The sequence below is a fragment of the Myodes glareolus genome, chromosome 3, assembly GCF_982192425.1.
Source record: "Myodes glareolus chromosome 3, mMyoGla1.1, whole genome shotgun sequence".
In the NCBI taxonomy this organism is placed as follows: domain Eukaryota; kingdom Metazoa; phylum Chordata; class Mammalia; order Rodentia; family Cricetidae; genus Myodes; species Myodes glareolus.
The window spans coordinates 32715565-32738588 of NC_142028.1; the positions used below are offsets into that span (position 1 = coordinate 32715565).

The following is a 23024-nucleotide window of genomic DNA, read 5'->3' on the forward strand; positions in this document are numbered from 1 at the left end:
TGGCTCATCTTCCAGCCTGTATTGGGAGCTTTTGTGCCACTGTACTTGGTGGGTGCTTGCTGAACATTGATTTTTGTTCTACTCATGGCTCATAATCATTCTGAAAATGGTAGGCTATATATAGTATTATTTATTATACTGTGCATTATTGTTTAGCATGGTAACTTGAAAAATTAAAGAGTTCATTTAATGCTCATTATTCCCAGGGCTTGAGAGATTGCTCAGTGGTTAAGAGCACATCCTGCTTCTGCAGAGGACTTGGGTTTAGTGCCCAGCACCCACATCTATTGCCTCACAAATGCCTCTGACATCTTCTGACAGGCTTGACCATCTACATGCTCATGGTGCACATAAACCCTGTAGGCACACACATACATACACTTAATTAATATCTTTATAACTTAAGCATTTTCTTTATATAGTCATTGTTTTGTTATTTGTGTTTCTGACTTAGGAACTGTCTTATGATATACTGTAGTTTTATAATTGATGGTGCCACAGTTTTAAATGTAGCACATCGAATAGCTTTGTTTAATTTTAATTTTATCTCATAACTTTACCATCTTAATAATACTGTACCAATTAATGGAAGCCACATCTTCTCTGAGATCAGTGAATGCTCTGGACTCCTGAGGCGTCTCCTCAGCCTGTGTCACCGTGCTCTACAAACTCAGTGCCCAGAGCTGTGTTCAGAACTCTGGCCAGTAGGCATTCTTTAACCAAGTGCTTCCCCCTCCTGATGCTTTCTGTATCACTTCTGACTCTGGACTTTGTTACCATCCCATTGCTGTCATTTTTCTCTGATGCTTGCATGGTCCCAGATGTGACCCTCAGTGTTGTTTCCCGTGGCTTCTAGGCTTATCCCCATTAACTGTGAGCATAGGCATAGTACTTTCTGACACAACAGGGTGACCCAGGCTTGCACTGTCCTCCTGGAGTCAGTTTTTGAAGATGTACTAAATACTCATTTCCCTTTCAAATAGTCTTCCTGAAATAGGCGTGGTTTTGTTTGTTCAAGTGTCTCTTTGTTCCATTAGTGCTTTGCAAGCCTGCCATTAGGCACCTAGGTGAGTTTTGTTAGTGGTTTGTCACTATTTTGGGACAGTGACGGTGCTGTTCCTTCAGTAATGCAGGAGTGCACACAGGGTCCTGCATAGTCTGGGTCAGAGCTCTACCAGCAAACTCTTCCCCAGTCCATTTTTCTTTAAACGTCTCTCTGGGGACAGGGTTTCACTAAGTTACTAAGTTGCCCACGTAGTCTTACCGTACCATGGTGAGCTCAGGCAGACTAGAACCTTGAACCCTCCTGCCTCAGCCTCCCATTCCTCTGCACAGTCAGTTGACATTTCTAGAATAACTAACTGTTGTACAGTTTAAATTAGCTTTTATTTATTTGAAATACAGGCTGTGGATGCCAAAAGAGGAAAAGCAACTGGACGTAAAGACTGGTCGCGTACGTCGGAAAGCCATTTTTGAGGACACGGAAGATGAGTCTGGAGATGAAGAGAGTGAGGATGATGAAGAAATGTGTGAAGGTGACAGAATGGAAAACGGCTCTAGTGACGACGAAGCTGAAGGGGAAGAGGACGGAGCTGAAACCACCGACTGTAAATACATGTCTGTTAGGGGGAGCAAACGGCCGAAACTCGAGGAGCAGGAAGAAGACAGCGATGCGGACTTGCCGGCCTTTGCTGACAGCGATGACGATCTCGAGAGGAGCTCTGGGGAAGAGCAGGCCGCAGAGGAAGCGGACGAAAGCAGTGAAGATGGAGACTCTTCTGCTGGAGAGAGAGACGTTGGGGATTCCAAATCTGTTGGAGGAGACAGTGGGGCAAGGCTGTCAGCAGCTCATCAGTGGAGGGACCGTCTGGATGGAGAGAAGCCTTCCTTAGTTACAAAAGCAGCCCTCACCACTTCTGACTCTGGTCACTGTACAGCCGAAGAGGCTTGTCCATCTGAAGACGAGTCTGAAGCCTCTGAGCTGAGTTCAGAGGAGGAAGACTCAGAATGCAGAGGCATTGTCAGGGGAAAGCTTGCAAGTCGTCACGGGGACAGTGGGCAGAAACTCGAGTCAGAGAACCTGGTTGATGAGACCAGTGACATTGAAGACTTACTCGGAGAGGAAGAGGATCACAAGGAAGAGAGCAGCAGCTCTGTAGAAACGTCAGGTAATGCTCCTCACACCATTGTTATCTGTAGGGGGCTCACATTGTCAGTCTGCTCTTTGGATTGCTAACCAGTTGAATATGTCATGAATGTATTTTAGAGTGAGTGACCCCTGGTCAGTGAGCAGGTGTAACTGGGTGTTGATCTTTCAGGTGCCCTCAAGTGGAAGGAAGACCTTTCCAGGAAGGCAGCAGAGGCCTTTCTGAGGCAGCAGCAAGCTGCTCCAAATCTTCGAAAGCTGGTTTATGGGACAGGTAAAGAACTCAGCCCAGAGCTCATAATGTTTTAAGTCTTCGATTATTTTCTGAAAAGGAAATGAGGTCATTGATACAAAGATTGGGATTATACTTTTGACATCCGTTGTTTCTGGCTCTTAGCTTCTATATATTTACCAGACGTTTTAAAAACAGATTTTAAATTGTGTGTGTGTGTGTTTGTGTACATTTATGGTATGGTAGAGTACCGGTGCCAAGGATATGAGTGGAGGTTAGAGGACAATGTATGAACTTGGTTCTCTCTTTCTACCCTTTTATGGGTTTCCAGGATCTAACTCAGGTCACCAGTCTTAGCATGCTAAGCATCCTCCCCTACCGAGCCTTTTGCTGGCCTTGGCAGATGTTTATAATTCTGTCACAAGGACCATAAATTGGTCTTATGCTGTTCAGATGGCATGAAAGTTTTAATGAGAATATTGTCCATTATATCATCTTATAAAGTCCTTCGTGGGATTGGTTTTTGTTAAATTTAATGTTAGGAACATACTTCTGTCTATGAAAGTTGAACCCCCCCCCCTTGTAAGAATGAGAACACTGTAGTCACTAATTTTTATAGTTTATTAAACTTATTTATCAGTTCTCTTTGGGAAAAAGTGCAGACATAAGTTGCCCCTGTGATAAGAAAATTGGAGAGAGATCTGAACTGATTTTCATTTAGATTTTGTTTGCAGACATTTAGTGACAGGAAGTTCTAAGGGAGCTCTATGTAGGAGATCTTCAGTAAGATGTGTTCTCTTAAATGTCTTCCCTTCTCCAACCTCCAATATTTCACTCCCCAGTTCTCTTGCTGCTGCTTTGCAAGAGGGTAAGTCTTCCAGACACATAAAATGGAAGTTCTGTGACCTTTTGACTTTTTGTGGGTGCGTGGGCCAGGGCACAACATGTCTGTAATGAGCAGGGACTATGGTTCCTTGAATTCTAAGATATTAACTAGCTCAGGGAGTGAGTCCTAGGATTGAAGTTTTTATTTTCCCCTTTCCCTTATGGTTATCTCTTTAGTGACTGAGGACAATGAAGACGACGATGGAGACACCGCAGAGGAGCTTGGAGGGCTGTTCCGTGTCAGCCAGCCGGATCGAGGGTGTAAGCACAAGGCTGACTCTCTGGACTGCTCTAGGTTCCTTGTGGAGGCGCCTCACGATTGGGATTTAGAGGAGGTAATGCTGAGCAGCTGCTTGCTGTGAGAAGACAAAGACGGATGTCAGTATTGCACATCTGTCCCTGGCTTCTTGTTCTCTAGCAGGCTGTTTCCCCACATCCGTGTTCCCGTCACACAAGCAGGAGCAGGTTCTGAATTTAGTTGGACTCCGTACTTGTGTTGTGAACAGGAAAGGAAATGTTCAGCTACTGGTGTGAAAGCATTGCTGCCTTTTGGGGTTTTCCCCCCTCCTCTTGTTTTAACTTTCATCTTTTATACATTCCTTTCAAGTTTCAAACTTAAACAGAGTACAGATTTTTAAAGTATTCCCTTAAAATATTCTGAACTTCTTTGTTATCCGTTGTCATGTTTCGATGCTTATCTCTAATGTTATTAATGTGGGTCTCCTTTTTCTTTCATTTGCTTAGTTGGGTCAAGAATCTGTTGTCCTTGCTTTTCTCAGCGTACCAGCCTTAGAGTCACTGATTCTTTGTGTTGTTTTCTTTGTTTCTATTTCATTAATTGCTACTTTGATTTTTATTATTTCTTGTCTGTCATCTGCTGAGTTTGGCTTTGGTTTGTTTTTTTCTTGAGTTGCATCATTAAACCATTTTCTGACCTAATGGATGCTCAGGGTTCTAAACTTCTCTCCTAGAACGCTTTTTATGTGTTCCAGGGTTTGTTGTGTCGTTTTCATAGTCATTTAGTTCCATGAATATCTTTGTTTCTTTTTTGACCTATCCATTATTCAGTATTGAGATGTTTAATCTCCATGAATTTAGAGTTTATGCATTTTCTGGGGGTCTTTTTTGCTATCAACTTTTATTGTATAATGTTGGATAGAATACATGGAGTTGCTTCAGCTTTTATGTAGTTGTTAAGGTTTGTTTTGTGACCAAGTATGTCCTGCTTCCATGTGCTGCTGAGTAAAATACGTTTGGCATTTGGATGGAACATTCTGTCGATATCTTTTAGAGCTGTTTGATTCTGAAATTTCTCTATTTTTTATCTATTAGAGAAAGTGGGGTATTGAAATCACCTACAGTAATTGGGTTTGTATTAATCTGTGTCATTAGTTTGTTTTCTTTTTTATTTAAGACTTAAAAAGTTGTGTGTATGAATATTTTGTCTGCACATATGTCTGTGTGTGGGCCTGGCCCATGAAGGTGAGCAGACATCAGATCCCAGGGAACCCCTAGGAGGCACAATATGGGTGTTGGGAATCAAACCCAGGTCCTCTGGAAGACCAGTCAGTGCTTGTTCCTGTGGCTGCTGAGCCACATTGGGCGCAGCAGAGTTTGATGCATGTGATATTTTCCTGATTAATTGATCCCTTGATTAGAATGAAGTGCTCTTCTTCATCTATTCTGATTAGTTTTAGTTTGTCAGATATTTTGTCAGGCACTAGGATGGCCATGCCTGCCTACTTCTTGATCTCATTTTCTTAGAATACTGTTTTCCGTCCTTTCACTTCAAGGTGGTGTCTTTAAAGCTGAGTTTCCTAGGATGATTGATAAATGGATTTTGTTTTGTTTTGTTTTTAACTTTTTATTTTATGTGCCTTAATGTTTTGCCTCATGTATTTCTGGGTGAGGGTGTCAGATCCCCTGCACTAGAGATAGAGGCAGCTGTGAGCTGTCATGTGGGTGCCGAGACTTGAACCTGGGTCCTATAAAGGAGTAGCCAGTGCTCTTCACTGCTGAACCAACTGTCTAGACCCCTGGGTTTTGTTTCTTAATCCATTCAGCTAACCTTTGTCTTTTGGTTGAAGTGTTCAGGAAATTGAATAGAGTTATTATTTAAAGGATGTATTTATGTTTATGTGTGTGTGTGTGTGTGTGTGTGTGTGTGTGTGTGTGTGTATATCTTGCAGTCATTTTGTTGCTTTTTTCCTGCTAATTTGTGTTCTTCATTGTACTTTGTATTTCATTCATTTTAGCTTTGTTTCCTTCCTAAGTCTCTTGGCTGTGTTTGTTCTTCTCTTCAGTTTGGAGTCTTGCTTCCAGTATTCTGTTGAGCATTTTTTTGTTGTTAGAAATTAATTTTTTAAGGTTTGGATCATGGAAAATTTCTTTCTTACCGACAGCAGATAATTTGCCGAGTACGTGATCTTGGTTGGTAGCCGTGGCTTTAGAGCTTAGAGTGTGCGCTCCAGAAGTGAGAGGTCATCTCTGAGAAGTGAGAGGTCATCTCTGAGAAGTCTTTCCTGGCGTTAAAGCAGGTGTTTTCTGAAGGGCTTCCTTTACATGTGACCTGTATTTTGTCCCTGGCAGCTTCTAGGATTTTTTATTTGTTCTGTATCTTTAGTGGCTTTGCTATGGTATGCTGTGGGGGTGTTTCTTTTCTGGCTTTGTTGGTGTTCTGTGTGCTTTTTATGTCTGTATGGGTGTGTCTTCCTTAATTTGGGGAAAGTTTGCTTCTGTGATCTTGTTGAAGATCTGCTCTGTGCCATTGATCTGGGATTCTTCTGCCTCAGTTATGCCTATAATTAGAAGATTTGGTCTTTTGATAGTGCCCCACATTTCCTGAATGTTCCTTTCCTGTGTTTCAATATTATTTCATTTTCTTTGCTTCTTTCATCCAGATTCTCTTCTTTATCTTCAAGTCCTGATGTTCTGTCTTCTGCTTGATTCATTCACTTGCCAGACTTTCCCTGCAGTTTTCTAATCAGGATATTGAGGTTTTTTAATTCCATCCTCATTTCAACGTGTGTTCACTTCACTGTTTCTCTTTATTGAATTCAGCTTTCACATTGTGAATTATCTTCATCATTTTATCAATCCATGTATTTGTATTTTCTTGACCATCCCTTGGGTGTTTCTCGTTCCCTTCATGGAGTGTAATGAAGTATTTGATCATGCCTTTAAATTCCTTGACTTTTTTTTGATAAAGTTTATGCTTGTGCTTTTAAGTTGTGTCCTGGGGTTCACCTCGGTAGTTCTCAATAGAGAACACCTCTGTAAGACTACTGGGTTTGATGGGAAATATGCTGTCATGGCCATTCATGTTTTTTTTTTTTTTGCTGGCTGTGGAGATTTGACCTGGGCATGTGGACTTCTTTCTTTGGTTGTATGTGAAAGTGAAAATCTGGCCTTTCTTGGATTGGGCCAGTGCAGATGTATGGCCTGACTTAGGTCATACAAAATTAGTGGATGAGCTGTGTAGTTAGACCACATAAAGATGTCTCCCGATGGTCTAGGGCTAGACCTTAGGTGCAGCCATGGCAGTGGACAGCTGAAAAGATGGGAGAGGAAAGGAGTGTCTCACCAGTCAAAGATGGCTCTTGAAGAAAGCAGGTTCAAAGGCCATGGATTCTGGAGCTAGGCTGTGGATATAGTAACCAGTTTGTTTTTGTTGTTGTTTTGCCTTTTTTTTTTTGAAGGGGGAATGAATGCAGGGGTGGGAGAGGAAGGAAGTGACTTACTCAGCAGAGGTGTCTCAGTAACAAAGAGGGTGTGGACGTTGGTCGAGAACTGGCCTTTGTATTTGCAGGTAGTGACAGGAGAGCGTTGTAGTGGTATCTTAGCTAGGGTTTCTATTGCTGGGGTAAAACACATGATCAAAAACAGCTTGGGAGGAAGGGTTTATTTCTCCCAAGTTCACAGTTCATCATATCCAGAGAGTCAGGGCAGGAACTTAAGGCATGAACTGATGAAGAGATTGAAGAGTGGTATTGCCTGGAGAGCTGCTTCTCATGGCTTGCTCAGCATTCTTTCTTATAGGACCCAGGACCACCAGCCCAGGGGTGGCACTGCCCACAGTGAGCTGGGCCCTCCCATATCAATTATCAATCCAAAAAATGTAATACTGGTTTATGGGCATTTTCTCAATTGACGCTCCCTCTTCCCAAATGACTTGTGTCAAGCTGACATAGAGCTAACTAGTCTGCACAGATGGCAAAGGGAAGAACAGACTGACTAGGTGGGTGTGGTTCAGGTGAAGAGGGTACAGGTCTAGAACTAGGCTTGTTCTTTTTGCACATGACTGCTTGTTGGCAGAAGAGCGGGGAAGAAATCATTTTCCCCGGAAAGGTGGCTAGGGAACCTGATAAAATATTTATTCTTTGATAATTTTCTGTATGTATACAATGTATTTTGATCATATCCACCCTGCACTGTCTCTCCTCAATTTCATATTCTTTATTTATGTTTATATCTTTAACTACATTCCTCCTAGAAAATTAGTCCTTGGTTGAATCTGAAGGAACAAAATTAGAAAAATCATGTAATTAATTGCTTATCTCGTTAATCTCAGTATTATATACACACCTGTATCAGGACAATATGTTAGTTACTGGCAATAAGGTTAGAAAAAGTAAGTTTTTCCCTCATAGTATCCATTGTTTTAAAAAGCAGTTGTGCAATTTTTTGTTTCCACCAGCGTTATTTGTAGGTTCTAGTTTATTTACGTCTTTAAGAGTTATTTTTGTCCATTTTTTTTTGTTTTAGTCACACTAGAAGGTATGAAATGTGTCACGTCATGGTATTGATTTGCATTTCTTAGATAGTTAATTCTGTCAAGCATCATTTCAGGTGATTGCTGTCTATTTGTCTTTATACCTGTTCATACTGTTCGCCTAGTTTGAAGATTTGCATGTTTAGTTATGAGTTGTTTATGTTTTCTGAGAATATGTCCCTTATCAGTTTATATTTTATGGGTACATGTCCCTTTTATACATAATTTGCAGATATTTTTCTGTTACTCTGTAGGAATTATCTCACACAGTTATGTGACATGAATGTATCCACAAAAGTGTGTATTTCCTTTCTTATTAATTTTTGAGACAGTCTCTGTATATTCTAAGCTGACTAAGAGCTCACTGTGTGGTTTAGACTGAGTTTGAATATTCTGCCTCAACAACCCTGGTGCTGGGATTCTAGATATGTACTAGGATTACAGGGCCAGTTTGAATTGTCCTGAGAAATATTTAGAGGCAATTGTTGTCTGCTCTTCATTTCTCAAAAATAGTTTTGTGTAAATCAACTAAGTGTTGGTTTTTCTGTGTAAGGTTATGAACAGTATCAGAGATTGCTTTGTGACGGGGAAGTGGGAAGATGAGAAAGATGCCGCCAAGCTCTTAGCAGCAGATGGTAAGTAAGGGCTGCATATTTCCTTTGTATGCTTGAGCGTGCACACGCCTGTGAAGCGCACACGCCTCTGAAGCAGCGACAGACAGCCTTAGGTGTCGTTTCTCAGGTGGTGGTTCTTCCTCAGGCACTGCCGACCCATTTGTTTATTTATTTACCTTTAGTCCTGATCTCTTATTTCCCTGACCTCACTAAATATATTCGGCAGGCTGCCCAGCAAGACCCAGGGATCCACCTCTCTAACTGGGATTGCAAGACACTTGGTTTTGTTTACATGAATTCTGGGGAGAGAACTTAGGTCTTTGAACTTGCAAGTACAGGGACTTTGCCAGCAGCCATTCTTACCCTTCATGTTTTCTTTAATGTTATCGTCAGGTTGAAGTTTAGTCCGTTGTGAATGCTGTGGGGAACTGAGATAAGACCCCCCATATTTGCTCTATGGGGACTTTAAAGGAAAGTGAGAAACCTCCTACAGGTTTTGTTATAAATAAATATTATATGTATGTAGGTGGAGGTTGTCCTCAACAAGTTTGTTTTAGTGAATGTAATAGTCATGGAAAATTTCAAGTAAAAGGTACATATCAATAGCAGAAGGTTTTAGAAAGGACATATAATACTAAAAGTCTGCTACACATAAAAGATTCCTTAACATTTTGAGATCTTTCCTCCTACTCATAATGGAAAAGGTGTGGAATGTATCTCAGTAATAGAGTTCTCATCTAACATGCAAAGGTCTTGAGTTCATTCCCAGTATCCCACTATACACACACACACACACACACACACACACACAGAGAGAGAGAGAGAGAGAGAGAGAGAGAGAGAGAGAGAGAGAGCATGATTTTCAGATACTTGGATCACCTTTTGTAGCCCACAATTACCATTTTTATTCTGAAGGTCATTTTGTTCATGTGCCCATAAGCAGGGTGCCTTAGCATCTATTTTATTGCCTTCATTCAGCATTACGTATTATATATAAACTTTGGGCCAGGATTTAGATTTTATTTAGAAATTTTTGTAAATGTATTCTTAGTTTTCCTTGTATAAATATTTTGCCTGCATGTATGTATGTGCGCCACATGTGTGCTGGGTGCCCCTGAAGGCCAGCAGAGGGTGTCCGCTGTGCTGGACCTAGTGTTAGAGAATGCTGTCATGAAAGCAGTGTCTGCTGATGTTCCTTTTGTGCCCCCTGGTGACATCATAAAGCTCCTACATGGCTAGCGTACGTGTGGAGACAGAAGAGCCTGCAGGAGCTGTGGGTCCTGGGGACTGGTCTCAGGTCTTCAGGCTTGGCAGCAGGTCCCTCTGCTTACTGGGCTGTGTCACTAGCCCTGTTATATTTTATTGATTTTTTTTTTAGTGTGTAAATTTCCAACACAGTTCTAGTTATATACTTAAATTTTATCGTTTTTATTATAAATAAGAGCTTTCTATCTGTCACGTGAATATATCTTAATAACAGTAAATGTCACCCTCCCAAAGGCATTCTTAACTTGTGTATTTTAAAGAGGACAGCCTGTAACCAAACCCAGAGCTCTACAATGAGCAAATAGATGAATCAGTGAACTCTTCCTACGAGCTCAGCATGGTTTTGAACTCCAGTTTTGTTCCAGGTTCTCTACTTACACAGCCTTAGCTTTCCCCAGCACGGGGCACTCTGCTGTGTCTTCTCTGAGACACTTCACGTGGGCTGCCATCAGGCTGTCTTTTCACTTTTTCTTTGAAATGTTTTAGAGCTGACCTTCATGCTGCACTATCTCTTACACAGTGTCCGTCTTTGACATGAGAGATAGTCCTTCGCTAAGTGAGGTTTAAGTCTCGGATCTGTTTACTTTTCCTAAGCAGATAGTGAAAAAAAAAGTTTTTTTAAGGACATGTAAATTTAGGACTCATGTATGGTGATGGAAACAACAGAGATGAGATGTAAACGCTCTTTTTCAGAGGAGCTCTATGGGGACTTCGAAGACCTAGAAACAGGGGACGTGCACAAGGGAAAACCAGATCCGGATAGTCAGGTATGGCTTTGATGTAGCTCTGCCAGCTTTGATCCGGTCAGTAAGTCTTGTGAGGTCTACTTTGGGCAATGTAGATCTTGACTTCCCTGTCAGATGGATAGATGGCTTCCTAAGGAGTGGCAACAGATGAACGAAGAGTTCATTTGTACAGCCTATGGGTGCCGTCTGCTGTCCACCCTCCTTCCTGCTGCAGTCATCTGCCAAGTTCATGCTCTTTATTATTTGTCTTTCTTTTGCCAACATTCAATTGAAATTTCAAATGATGAAATTTAAAAGCACAATTTAAAAAAGGTTCCTTATTCTTCCTGATAGTAGTTTGAACAGTGTCTTGGAGCATCTAGCTGGGAGACACTTCTCTCATGCAATTTGCCACACCCAGATCTGCGCCATAGTCTGTTTGGTCATGATAGTCATATCAAAGAATTTGTAAGCTCAAACACTATAAAAATCTGCTTTGTTTAAAGAAAGTTCTCCCTATGCTTCTCAATACTTTTTAATCTGGAAATTTAAGAGTGAAGATACAGAAGAAGACATTAAGGAAGAAAATGACCCAAATGAGGAGGAAAGTGCCAAGAAAAAGCACCTGAATAAGAAAAGGAAGTTGAAGGAGCTGTTTGATGCGGAGTACGATGGGGGAGAAAGCACATATTTTGACGATCTTAAGGGTGAAATGCAGAGACAAGCGCAGGTAAGAAAGCAGGCAGTCCTTGACTGCCTGCCAAGGCAGCGCCACCTACTGGCTGGCTCCTTGTTTTCCTTTGACTTTGAGCCCAGGTTGGAATTGTGTGATGGGATTCTTCAGACCTTGATTGCCTTCTCTTCTCATCAGTACCACTTTGTACCAAGCTCCACATACTCGGCAAGCAGTGATGACTGAGACATGGTCCCTGCTTCCAAGAAACTCATGCCATTGAGGCAGGATAGAATGATAGAAAAGTTGAGGAAATGTGGGAAGAGAGGTATTCATTCTGGGATCTAGTTTATATTTTGTACGAGAGTCAAGAAACACCAACACAGTTGAAAAATCAAAACCACCTACAAAGATAACACTTCAAGAATGTTAAAAATTCTCAAACTATATATTTTTTTTCAGGCCAAATTGTTTGTGGCCTTGGATTTAAACATGTTAGCACTCCTCTCTGAACTCATTTCTAAATCTAAACAGTGTGTCACATAAAAACCACCTTAAAATTTCATTTACAAAGGAAAATTGTTTTTCTGTGTATGTGTGTGAATGCACGCCTCTGAGCGTCTGCATAGCTGACAGAGGGCATCTGTCATGCTCCGTTGCTGTCTGCTGCCGTCCTTTGAGACAGATCTGCTGAGCCCTACCGGAGCACTGCTGAGCACTGCTGGAGCACTGCTGAGCACTGCTGGTAGCCCCCAAACCTCCCATTTCTGCCCACGACAGGCATGCATAGCCATGCCTACTTTTTATGTGTGTTCTGGGGATCCAAACTAGGTCCTTGTGCCTGCACATAGCAAGCACTCTTACTCACTGAGCCATCTCCCCAGCCCACTAAAGAAGACTCTTTAAGATGAGTAAGTAAACCAGCTTGTATGTCTTTTCACTTAAATAAACTTTAGTTTTTAGGCTTGATACCTTATAAATTACATACTTTGAAAAAATGTAGCTTACAAAGATGCAGAAAGTTATCTCTCATTATAAAGACAGCTAAGGAAGAGTCACTCTCAAGAAGTCCACCCTGACTTGGCACACTGCCTGTCTCTCTTAATAGCTATGAAGCTGTAACTTAGCCTCTCTCCAATTGCCCCGGAGTTCCTAAGGGTCTGGTTTACCTGAGTGGAGGTCCCTTAAAAGGAAAGGTAGTGGTGCTGACTGCATCTCTTGGCACTGACACATTGATGTCAAGCCTAGGTTCAAATTCTGATCACTTAATGCTTTGAACAAGTAGCTGAATGGTTTGCTTGACTTATGTGCACAAAGTTCTTTCTGGGGGAGTTTTGACACATCTTGTTTGTTGAGACGGATATTACATGTCAAGGCAGATGCCGATGGGAGAAGAGTGCATGCAGAAGGAGAAGTGGGCGTTCCTGCTTACGGCCATGGTGGGTGGTGGTTTCACCAGAAGCAGACACAAAGCTGTGCACACAGTTCATGGAGTGTTTGAGTCACACTTTGTTGGTGGAAGCACTGAGAATTCCTTTGAACTTGAAAATGTGGTTGGCAAGCTCTGCTCGTCTAGACCTTCATCTAGTCAGAGAAAGTGTCTCTGCTGCTCACTTCAGCACATCCTGAGATTGGAAGGGTAGAGACTCCAGTGTGAAGAAGTGTCTTCTGGGTAGTCATAAAATTAGTGGTTTCCACTCTGTGTTGGCTTTTGACAGGAGTGACTAAACAATACAGAGATAATCTTTGTAGTCTCTATTTCAAGCCATTTGCAATTTTAAATCTTTTTGTTTTTAAAGTTTATTAAGAATATAGTGTTCTCCCTGCATGTGTGCCTGCAGGCCGGATGAGGGCACCAGATCTCCTTACAGATGGTTGTGAGCCACCATGTGATTTCTGGGAACTGGACTCAGTACCTCCGGAAGAGCAGCCAGTGCTCTTACCCGCTGAGCCATCTCTCCAGCTCCACAATTTAAAACCTTGTGGGCAGTTATACAGAACTTCATGTTTTCCTGAGTGATGTGGGCAGAAAAAGGCAGTCATGATCTCTCCCTTTTGAAAGGACGCAGGGATTAAGGTAGTTCAGTTTGGGCGGAGATGGCAGTATAGGTGAGGTCTAGCTGTAAATTTTTCCAAAGGTTGCATCGGTAGGTTTTCTGGTGGACTGTATGTAGGGGTAGAGAGCGAGTGGAAGCTCACCTGGAAGCTCCTGAAAGGGTCAGTTTTCATGGTAGGGTGGGAAGCCTCTAGGTTGTGTAGCTTTGATAGCTGGTTAGGTTAGTGATGATGCTCAGACTAACAGTGTTAAGTTCAATCAGGGCCTTGACGCGCAGGACTCAGACTCCTTCAAGCCATAAGGTAGCACAGAACCGTGTGAATGGAGAGATGGGGCGTAGGGCGAAGAGTGGCCAAGAGATGGAAATTTCAAAGAGCAGGTGTGCCAGAAGCCAACAGTATATACAGAATATACTTCAGCTCTTACTGCTAGGGGCGGAACAACTACTGGATAAGGCATGGCAGAGGTCTGCAGTGACTGGCAAATGCTTTCATACAATGGTAGGTGAAGGCGGCTACAAGACAAGCAGCCGCTGGTCTGGAGACTGACTCGGAGGAAATGTGGAATTTTGTTCAAAGTGAAGCAGAGAAATGGAGCAATAGTTGGTGAAGAAAGAGGACTCAAAGGATGAGAAAAGTAATAGAAGGAAGATCTTTTGGGAGCAGAAAGTTTGCCCTTGAATAGAGATGTGGTTTAATAATCTGTAGACTGTCGCCTCCTGTGCTTCCAGGTCACAGCCACCTGCCAGTACAAGTGCAGTGTGCAACCTGTGCAACCAGGCCACCCTGGATTACACAGATCTTGTCCCCCCTCCCCCCAAAAAAATTTGCCAAGTTGTTACTTGTCCTTAACCCACAGTACAGAGCCATAATAAAAGCCTGTGTGGACGCAAACACCAGAACACAGCTGCCTGGAAGCAGAAACAGCTAGAGTGAGGATAAGGGAGGAGGGATTGGCTGTCCTAAGACTGATAATGAGCAAAGTTGTATAAAATGATTGACAGAGAGCCGGGAGAGTTAGAGTATAGCCCAGCACCATTTGCTGAGCAGCATTCAGAGATCCTTTTGGAGTTAGTGGCTGTGACTTGGAGCAACAGAAAATACAGTTGGTAAATATCTTAAAGATGTAAATATCTTAGAGTTGAAGAGGATATGACTTTTTATTACAATAAAAACCTAAGTTGTATCCATGATTCCTGTGTATTTTTAAAAATTTAGTCTTAATGTTGACAAAGAATACTAGTGGTGTGGGTTCATTGTGCTTCTGTTCTGGTCCCCTTTCTCATCTGTAGCTTAACCATGCTGAATTTGAAGATCAAGAAGATGAAACCAGAGTTCAGTATGAGGGTTTTCGACCTGGAATGTATGTTCGAATTGAGATTGAAAACATCCCCTGTGAATTTGTGCAGAACTTCGACCCACACTACCCAATTATTCTGGGTGGTTTGGGCAATAGTGAGGGCACTGTGGGATATGTGCAGGTAGGTGCTTTTTGCTGCAGGCTTGGAGACAGGTTATTTGGATGTACACTGTTTTATTGAATGTTTATGTCTCTAGATGCGCCTCAAGAAACATCGCTGGTATAAGAAAATCCTCAAGTCTCGAGATCCAATTATTTTTTCTGTAGGATGGAGGAGGTTTCAGACAATCCCACTGTACTATATTGAAGACCACAACGGCAGACAGAGGCTTCTAAAGTACACTCCACAGCACATGCATTGCGGAGCAACTTTCTGGGGTAAATTGTGATTATAATAATAGAAGATCAGTTTATGCCATTTAGGGTTCTATCACTGTTTTTTGTTCTCTGCTTGTCACGAAAGCCCAACTTCAAAGATTTGTTTATTTGAGAAAAGAGGTTGGAGTAAAATTTGTGGTTTATTATATTTTCTTTTCTGTTTTCTTTAAGGTCCTATCACCCCACAAGGAACTGGATTTTTGGCAATACAGTCTGTCAGTGGTGCAATGGTAAATATCAGAGATGCATTCTTCATCAGTCAGTCAAATGAACTAGAGACTATGAACTGAATTCATGAAGCTAAGTTGAAAATCAACCACTTTTGATGTTTCTCCTTGCCCTGCGTCTTCTGCAGCCTTTGTCCTCCCTCCCTCTTTCTCCTTCCTTTCTTATTTCCGTCCCTCTCTCCCCTTCCCTCCTTCCCTCCCTCTCTCCCTCCCTCCTTCCCTTCCTCTCTCCCTCCCTTCTTCCCTCCCTCCCTCCCCGCTTTTCTTTCTAAGAAGGTCTTGACGTGTAGCCCAGACTGGCCTAGAACTCACAATCTTCCCACCTCAGCCATCTGAATGTCAGAATTCCTAGTGTGACTCGCCCTGCCTGGCTTTCCTTAGTAGAGTGTGGGAGTCATGAGAGAGGGAGAATTATAATGGCACTGATGTCACTGTGGGCTTGCTTGAAAAGTCTGTAGTCGTGTTCACTGGATACTAATTATTACAGCATGTTTTATGAATCCATTGTAACCCTTTAGGCATGATGCTGTCCCTTAGTAGTGATGTGGACAAACTGTGTTCACAGTTGTCTTTGACTGGGCAGAAAACAAGCTTCATTTATTGGCTCTACATAACATATGAGAAAAAAAGAATAATAAATAAGCAGTCTATCTAGAAGTCCAAAATCTCATTTTTAAATGTTGAAACTGAATTTGCCTTTTTCTTTGATTCTGAGTTGATTGTTGTTGTGAAATTGTTACTATGAAATCATTCTCAGGAGCATATTCAAGTTAACAGCAGTGACTTAGCATCCTTAAAATCCTGGTGTACAGCCAGGGAGGTGGAGGCAGCATTCTAGGACATACTGTGCCACAGAGTTGGTGAGCCCAGGCTGCATCAGACTGTTTCTACAACAAACAAAACTATAAATAAGTACCTAGTAAGAAAAGAAATGAAATTCTGTCTTTTGTAGCTGTTTAAATAAATGAAAATTTAGTATTATTACATCAAAGAATTGTAATTTTTCTTTCTATATTATTCTTATTTTCAATTTTTTGTTATTCTTTTTTAGCCTGACTTTCGGATTGCTGCGACTGGAGTTGTCCTTGACCTGGATAAATCCGTAAAAATTGTGAAGAAATTAAAGCTAACTGGTTTTCCTTTTAAAATATTCAAGAATACTTCATTTATTAAGGTCTGTATATCTATATATTCCTATGTTATAAGTTATATATTGTTAAAGAAAGAGTAGAATGTTCTTTTATTACCTAGAATATTTAGAGCTAGCAGTATTTCCAGTGTGGTTTTTCTTCTCAGGTTTTGAAATAATTTTATGTTTGTAATGGGCTATCTTTGGGTTAGAAACTGAAGTCTAACTACAAGTTCATCTGTGGGTCATACACATTATCCACAAGCATGAAGGCCCTGTTACACAGTGTTCTAGATGTACGTTTGTTTTGACTGGGAATCATGAAGTGGGGTTAGATACTAAAGTACAAGTTTAGAGTTTTTAGGAAAGTGTTTGAAATCTTGACATTTAATATATATATATATTTATTTATTTTTATTGATTTGTACTGCATTTAAAGTCAGAAATACTTAGTAACTATAGCTGTGAGACTATTCCAGAACCAACACACAGACTCATCCACTGGGTTTTATTACTTTAAAGCTGCATTAGTGAGGGAAAAGAAAATATTACATTTGTCTGATTGTTGAGTAGAAAGTACAAAGCAGTTTGCAGCAAACAGCAAGATGTCAGCAGACTGTGCACTTAGCTTCACAAGGTCAGAGAGGGCAAGTGGGAAGTTTCATTTGGAATAAGATCGTAAGGGCAGGCGGTGGAGCTCAGTGCTTATACAGAGGGAGGTACTTAGTGGTAGAGAGCTTGTGAAGCCTAGTGTTTGGTTCTCAGCCTGCACAAAAGAGGATGTCAAGGCCAGTTCACACCCATAAATACCTCTTTGCTCTTGTAGAGTTTATTTCTGTGAAAATAAAGTTGAGTAGCATACTTTTTGATGTTAGTAATTTCACGTTTAGTGAATTGGTTTTTGTTTTTTAACCAGTGGTATAAATGGTAATGTATATATGTGAGTGTTTTTATTTTGTTACATTTAGGGAATGTTTAACTCTGCCTTGGAAGTAGCCAAATTTGAAGGTGCTGTCATCCGAACTGTCAGTGGAATAAGGGGACAAATCAAGAAAGCGCTCCGGGCTCCAGAAGGAGCGTTCCGGGCCAGCTTTGAGGACAAGTTGTTAATGAGTGGTAAGACTCTTTGTGGTGTACTGAGGACACTGTGCTATTTGTTACTGCTTTGTTACTGACTCTCACTGGTACTGATTAGAAGGAGTTTTGATTTCCAGGCCTGTCAGCTCCAGCCCTGTCCAGTTGGAGTACCCACAGTGTATTTGTACTTGCTGGGCTCACACCCACAGCCTTGTTATAGTTAGCCGAGTTTAATTGGCTAAGTTCTTTTTCCAATACTGTTTAATCAGGTAGAGATGTTGGGCGACTTGGAGTGTGCACATGTGTGTATATCACTCAAGATGAATACTGACCTTTGGAAACTTCTTCTAGATATTGTTTTCATGCGGACTTGGTATCCTGTCTCCATCCCGGCCTTCTATAACCCTGTAACATCTTTGCTGAAACCCGTGGGTGAGAAAGACAGCTGGTCAGGGATGCGGACAACATATCAGCTGAGGCTTGCCCATGGCATCAAACTGAAGGCAAACAAGGACTCACTCTATAAGGTAAGGACGGCTCTGTGTGTCTGTTTCTAGCAGCATCACTCGGGCTTTATTTGCACTCTTTTTAGTTTTTATGGCACTAGAGATCAAACCAAATGCCAACCCTGTAATGTCCTATTTATATGACTTGTATTTTCAATTATAAAGTTAGGTGTTGAATTTGATTTGAACAATTATATATTTGTTTGCTGTTTTGGGGGAAGAACACAGAAAAATGGTGCCAGTAGTTTTCTCAGAATTAGAAATGAAATTAAAATATTTTGTAAAATCATAATGTTCTATTTGAGAATTACCAATGACATTGTGAGATGCATGTGGATTTGGTAAGGTGCTTACTTACTGTGGGTGAAGCAGGTGAACATTTCTGCCATTTCATCCCCTCACTCAAATACTTTACAAAAATCCCAAACATGAAACATTTGTATGAACCGTGGTTCTTGTGTGTATCAGATCTCTTCTGCTCTGGGCATCGTCACATTTATCCTGAATTTCTTTCATGTGGTGTCTTCTCACCTCTGTCTCCGTATTCTCATCACTCATTTTGTTTCCTTAGGAGAAATGCTTGCTCACGTGTCTTGCCCATTGTTTTAGACAGGTTGTTTTAGAGGAGCTTCTGGGAATGGGGGCGGGGCCTTCACCCACTGCCACTATTATCATTGTTAGACTGAACTGGTTCCCGGCCTTGCTTATTTGTTTTGTGTGATTTGCTTGTGAGAGCCCTTTTCAAGCCCTGGTCCTAACCCCTTTCAGGTAGGCAGCTCACAAATATTCTTTTCTTGTTTAACGTTTGCTTTTACATTTTGTAGATTGTTCTGTGGTGCAGTGCAGAAGCTTTTTACTTTAATGTCATTTCCCTTTTGGGTTTTGTTTCTTTCTGGTGTGACACCCAGAAAAAAAATCTAGACAATTTTCTCCTGAAAAACATTTAGGGTTTGGGTCTAATATTGAGCCATTTTGAGTTGACTTAGCTGTAGGATTAAGAACTTAGTTTTATACTTTCAATGAGATACAGTTTTCACATGTTTAATTATATATGTGAGTATATGCTGTAGTTGGAATTTTCTTTGGTCTGCTCCCAGCTCCCAGTAAAGACACAAAGACTTATTATTAATTATGAAAGCTCAGCCTTAGCTTAGGCTTGTCCCACTAGCTCTTTTAAATTAATTTAGCTTGTTTCTAGTCATCAGCGTTTTGCCGCTGTGATTTTTACCTTTCACTCTGTATATCTTCCTTTCCTGCTTTCTCTGTGTCTGACTAGATGGACCCTGGTGTCTCCCTGGTGTCTCATTTTCTTTCTTCCCTGAGCCTAAATTCCTCTTACTTATTCTCCCTGCCCAGAAATCCCACTTACACCTTTCCTCACTGTAGTCCATTCAGCTTTTTAGTACACCAATCAGGTGCCTTAGGCAGGCAAGATAAGACAGCAACACATTTTTACATAGTTAAATATTCTGCAACATAAATGCAACGTATCTTTCCATAGTTAAACAAATATTCCACAACAATGTGCATATATGTATATGTGTATGTCTTGATCGTATCCACCCACAGATACCCCTGGACCTCCTCCTCCTAGCACCCCCCCCCAATACCTTCATGTCCTCTTCTTTATTTTTAAAGAACAGCCTACTGAATCCATGTGGGTCTAGGCAATCGGCTGTCCTCTGCCATTGACTGTACCCCCAAAACAACTACTTTCTCTCTCTAGTAGCCACCAAATGTCAATAGCTCCTCAGCTACAGGTGGGGCCTCTTGTCCCATCCTGTCCCGTTTCCCCCTTTTTGGAGAACGCTTATCCAAATCTGAAAGTTTGAGTTCTTTAACTAGGATTCTGAAATACACTGTGGGTGATGTCTTAGAGAAATGGAAACGCAGCAGAGATGTTCCCTGCACACTGCCTCTCACCTTTGGCGTGGCTCCTGCAGAACTCTGTTTACAGTAATCTCTGGAGTGGTTAAATATCCAGGTCAGACTATTTCATTTGAACATAGAACTCAGTGTCTAGATTGTGCCTTGTGTGCTGGTTAAATCTGTCTGCCATCCTTCTATCAGAATTAAGTTCAACTTTGACTGCTGAGGAAGAGAAGTTGACAGTTGCAGTGAGAATCTAGACTATCCTTGTTATACTAGAAGAGAACCACCCCAGATTCCCAAAGAGAAAACCCAGGTTTTCTGCTGAGATACTTTGAATCTCTTATGTTCTGTTGAAGACCCATAGCTCTGCTCTGTTCAAGTAGGCCTGTTGGCTTTTCAGACCTGTGGCTGTGATGTGTGTACTCTTTATTTTACCTAGCTGTGTAGATACTCATTGAAGCTGTCCACATTGGATGGGTGATTGAATCCTGACCTCTGGTAGTCAGCAGATGGTAATATGACTAGTTTGTAGAAAAGGCAGTCCATGAAAAGATATTAGATACAGTTTTAAGTTCATATAAGTTATACTTTAAATATAGTCTCTGTTTTATTTTTTCCTTTTCAGCCAATCCTGAGACAAAAGAAACATTTTAATTCACTACACATTCCAAAAGCCTTGCAGAAGGCTCTGCCATTTAAGAACAAGCCCAAGATCCAAGCAAAGGCAGGCAAAGTACCAAGGGACAAGCAGAGACCGGCTGTCATACGCGAACCTCATGAGAGGAAGGTACTGTCAGAGAGTGACTTATTTCTCATTGCACTTAGATACGAAAACAGTGCTTTCAGCAGCATGCTTGTCATTTCCACTGTGTTCTGAGTCTTCCCTGGGAAAGCGTAAGGGCCAGACTGATGCAGGGCCCTTGAACTAGAAGTTGGGGGAAAACCCAGAGGCTGTGTGACATCCTTGGTTAGTTATATTCCACCTATATTTGAATAGGGACACCTGTCTGGTGAACCACTCAGCAGCTAGCTACATATGAGTCCATACAGTGGTAAATGTGGCTTGTTTTATCATATTGGTTATAGCAAATGCATACAAACCCATGTCCCCATGCAAGTCATGAATTTCCATTCAGTTTCCATTTGGGATTGAATCTCATTTGATACCAGTAGTCAGTGTGGGGAGGTCCTGATCATGTAGGTGACAGGCAGGCTTCGGCTGGCTTGTGCTCACCACCTTTTGTCTTGTTAGATCCTGGCTCTGCTAGGTGCTCTGAGCACAGTCCACAAACAGAAAATGAAAAATGCCAAAGAACAGAGAAGCTTGCACAACAAGGAGCACGTGAAGATGAAGCAGAAAGAGGAAGAGGAAAAGCTGAGGCGGCAGAAGGACCTGAGGAAGAAGTTCTTCTCTATCCAGGGTCAGAAGGAGAAACGAAATCAGAAATCCAGTCTGAAAGGAGCTAGAGCTAAGGAGAGCTGAAGTGTCTCCAGTACGGAGGGGCCGTCCTCTAGAGTCTCAGCCATGGTGATTTCAGTGCTTAGGACACATCAGGGTGTGAGCCCGAGGAGACTGGGATGTGTCCTCCAGACTCTGCCTTGAGGAGGAACTGTAGAACCTGCCGGTGGATGTGTGCCGGTGGATAGTGTCCGGTGAGACGGGATCACGGCAGGGGAACCGAGGGCTCGTGAATTAGCTCATTGCTTCTCCCTGCCTCGGTTTATTTTGTGATATAAAAGTATTAAACTATTTTCCCATTAACTCTGGCCAAGTGATTTATTTGGAGGGGATATATGACAGTTTGCTATAAATAACTGAGAAATAACTGCTTACCCTGCTGTCTGCAAGAGGGTCCCAGGGGGAAAAATAATAACTCAAGCTTTTGGATTCTGTGTGAAAAGTAAATTGTTCTAAGCAATCTTTTCTTAATTTTTTTTTAAAACTCTTTTATTACTGTCACTAGTGGGTATTTATGTTTTATTTTATTGGTTAGTATAGTAGCTAGGTAAAGTAAGTACTTTTGGTTTTGGTTTTGGGGTTTTTGAGCTAGGGCCTCTCTATGTAGCTCTGGCTATCCTGGAACTTACTTTGTAGACCAAGCTGGCCTTGAACTCACAGAGATCCACTGCCTGCATCTACATCCTGAAGCTGGAATTAAAGGGTAGGCTCCACCGTGCTTGGCCTAAAGTAGATGCTTTTAAAATGCTTTAAGCCAGGGGGTTGTGGTCCTGGCTTAGATGATCCTCATGCATTACACTTGACTATACTTTACTATATTTGTTTTGTTTTTTAAGATAAATTTACTTATTTTACACCCCTGTTGTAGTTTCCCCTTCCTCCTTTCCTCCTAGTCCCTCATTCCATTCCCCTTCTGTTCCCACCCCTTAATCCTCTTCTCTATTTCTCTTACAGGAAAGACCAGGTCTTCCATGGGTATCAACAAAGTATGACATATCAAGTTGCATAAGACTAAGCACCTCCCCATGTATTAAGGCTGAGCAAGGTGACCCATTATGAGAAGTAGGGTCCCAAAAGCCTGTAAGAGTTGGAGACAGCTAACTATATGCACTGTTAGGAGTCCCACAAGCGGACTAAGCTACACAACTGTAGCATATATGCAGAGGGCCTAGGTCAGTCCTGTGCACACTCCCTGGTTATCGCTTCAATCTCTGTGAGCCCCTATGGGCCCTGGTTAGTTGATTCTATGAGTTTTCTTGTGTCCTTGACCCTCTGGCTCCTACAATCCTTTGTCCTCTTCTACAGGATTCCCCGAACTCCCTCCTAATGTTTGACTGTGGATCGCTCATTTGTTTCCATCAGTTGCTGGATGATACCTCTCTGACAATTGGGTTAGGCACATGAGATATGTATCATTCAGACTATGTATTGGCTATTGCTAAGCGTCTTAGCTAGGGTCATCCTTATAGATTCCTGGGAGATCCCTTGTGCAATGTTTTTACCTGACCCCAAGATGCCACCCCCTTTCCGGTTGTCTTTTTCAGTATTCTCCCCCCCCCCCTCCCCGCAACCTGCTCGCTCATGTTCCCACCCCCACCAGCCCTCAGTCCTCTCATGAAATCTCTTCTGTTTCCCATTCCCAGGGAGTT

The 23024-nt window shown here is 41.8% G+C and overlaps 1 protein-coding gene across 1 annotated transcript in view; it reads left to right on the plus strand.

Annotated features, from left to right (window-relative positions):
• Bms1 (BMS1 ribosome biogenesis factor) overlaps positions 1–21678 on the plus strand; it is a 34581-nt gene extending 12903 nt beyond the window's left edge. Inside the window, exons 10-23 of the mRNA XM_048444425.3 lie at positions 1405–2168; positions 2319–2420; positions 3441–3598; positions 8588–8669; positions 10608–10681; positions 11193–11369; positions 14660–14848; positions 14925–15105; positions 15277–15335; positions 16384–16506; positions 17430–17577; positions 17890–18065; positions 20542–20703; positions 21169–21678. Of these exons, the coding sequence (XP_048300382.1) occupies positions 1405–2168; positions 2319–2420; positions 3441–3598; positions 8588–8669; positions 10608–10681; positions 11193–11369; positions 14660–14848; positions 14925–15105; positions 15277–15335; positions 16384–16506; positions 17430–17577; positions 17890–18065; positions 20542–20703; positions 21169–21399 (2626 nt within the window). The 3' untranslated portion in view covers positions 21400–21678. The remainder of the gene's footprint in view (positions 1–1404; positions 2169–2318; positions 2421–3440; positions 3599–8587; positions 8670–10607; positions 10682–11192; positions 11370–14659; positions 14849–14924; positions 15106–15276; positions 15336–16383; positions 16507–17429; positions 17578–17889; positions 18066–20541; positions 20704–21168) is intronic.
• Positions 21679–23024: the final 1346 nt, after the last annotated feature.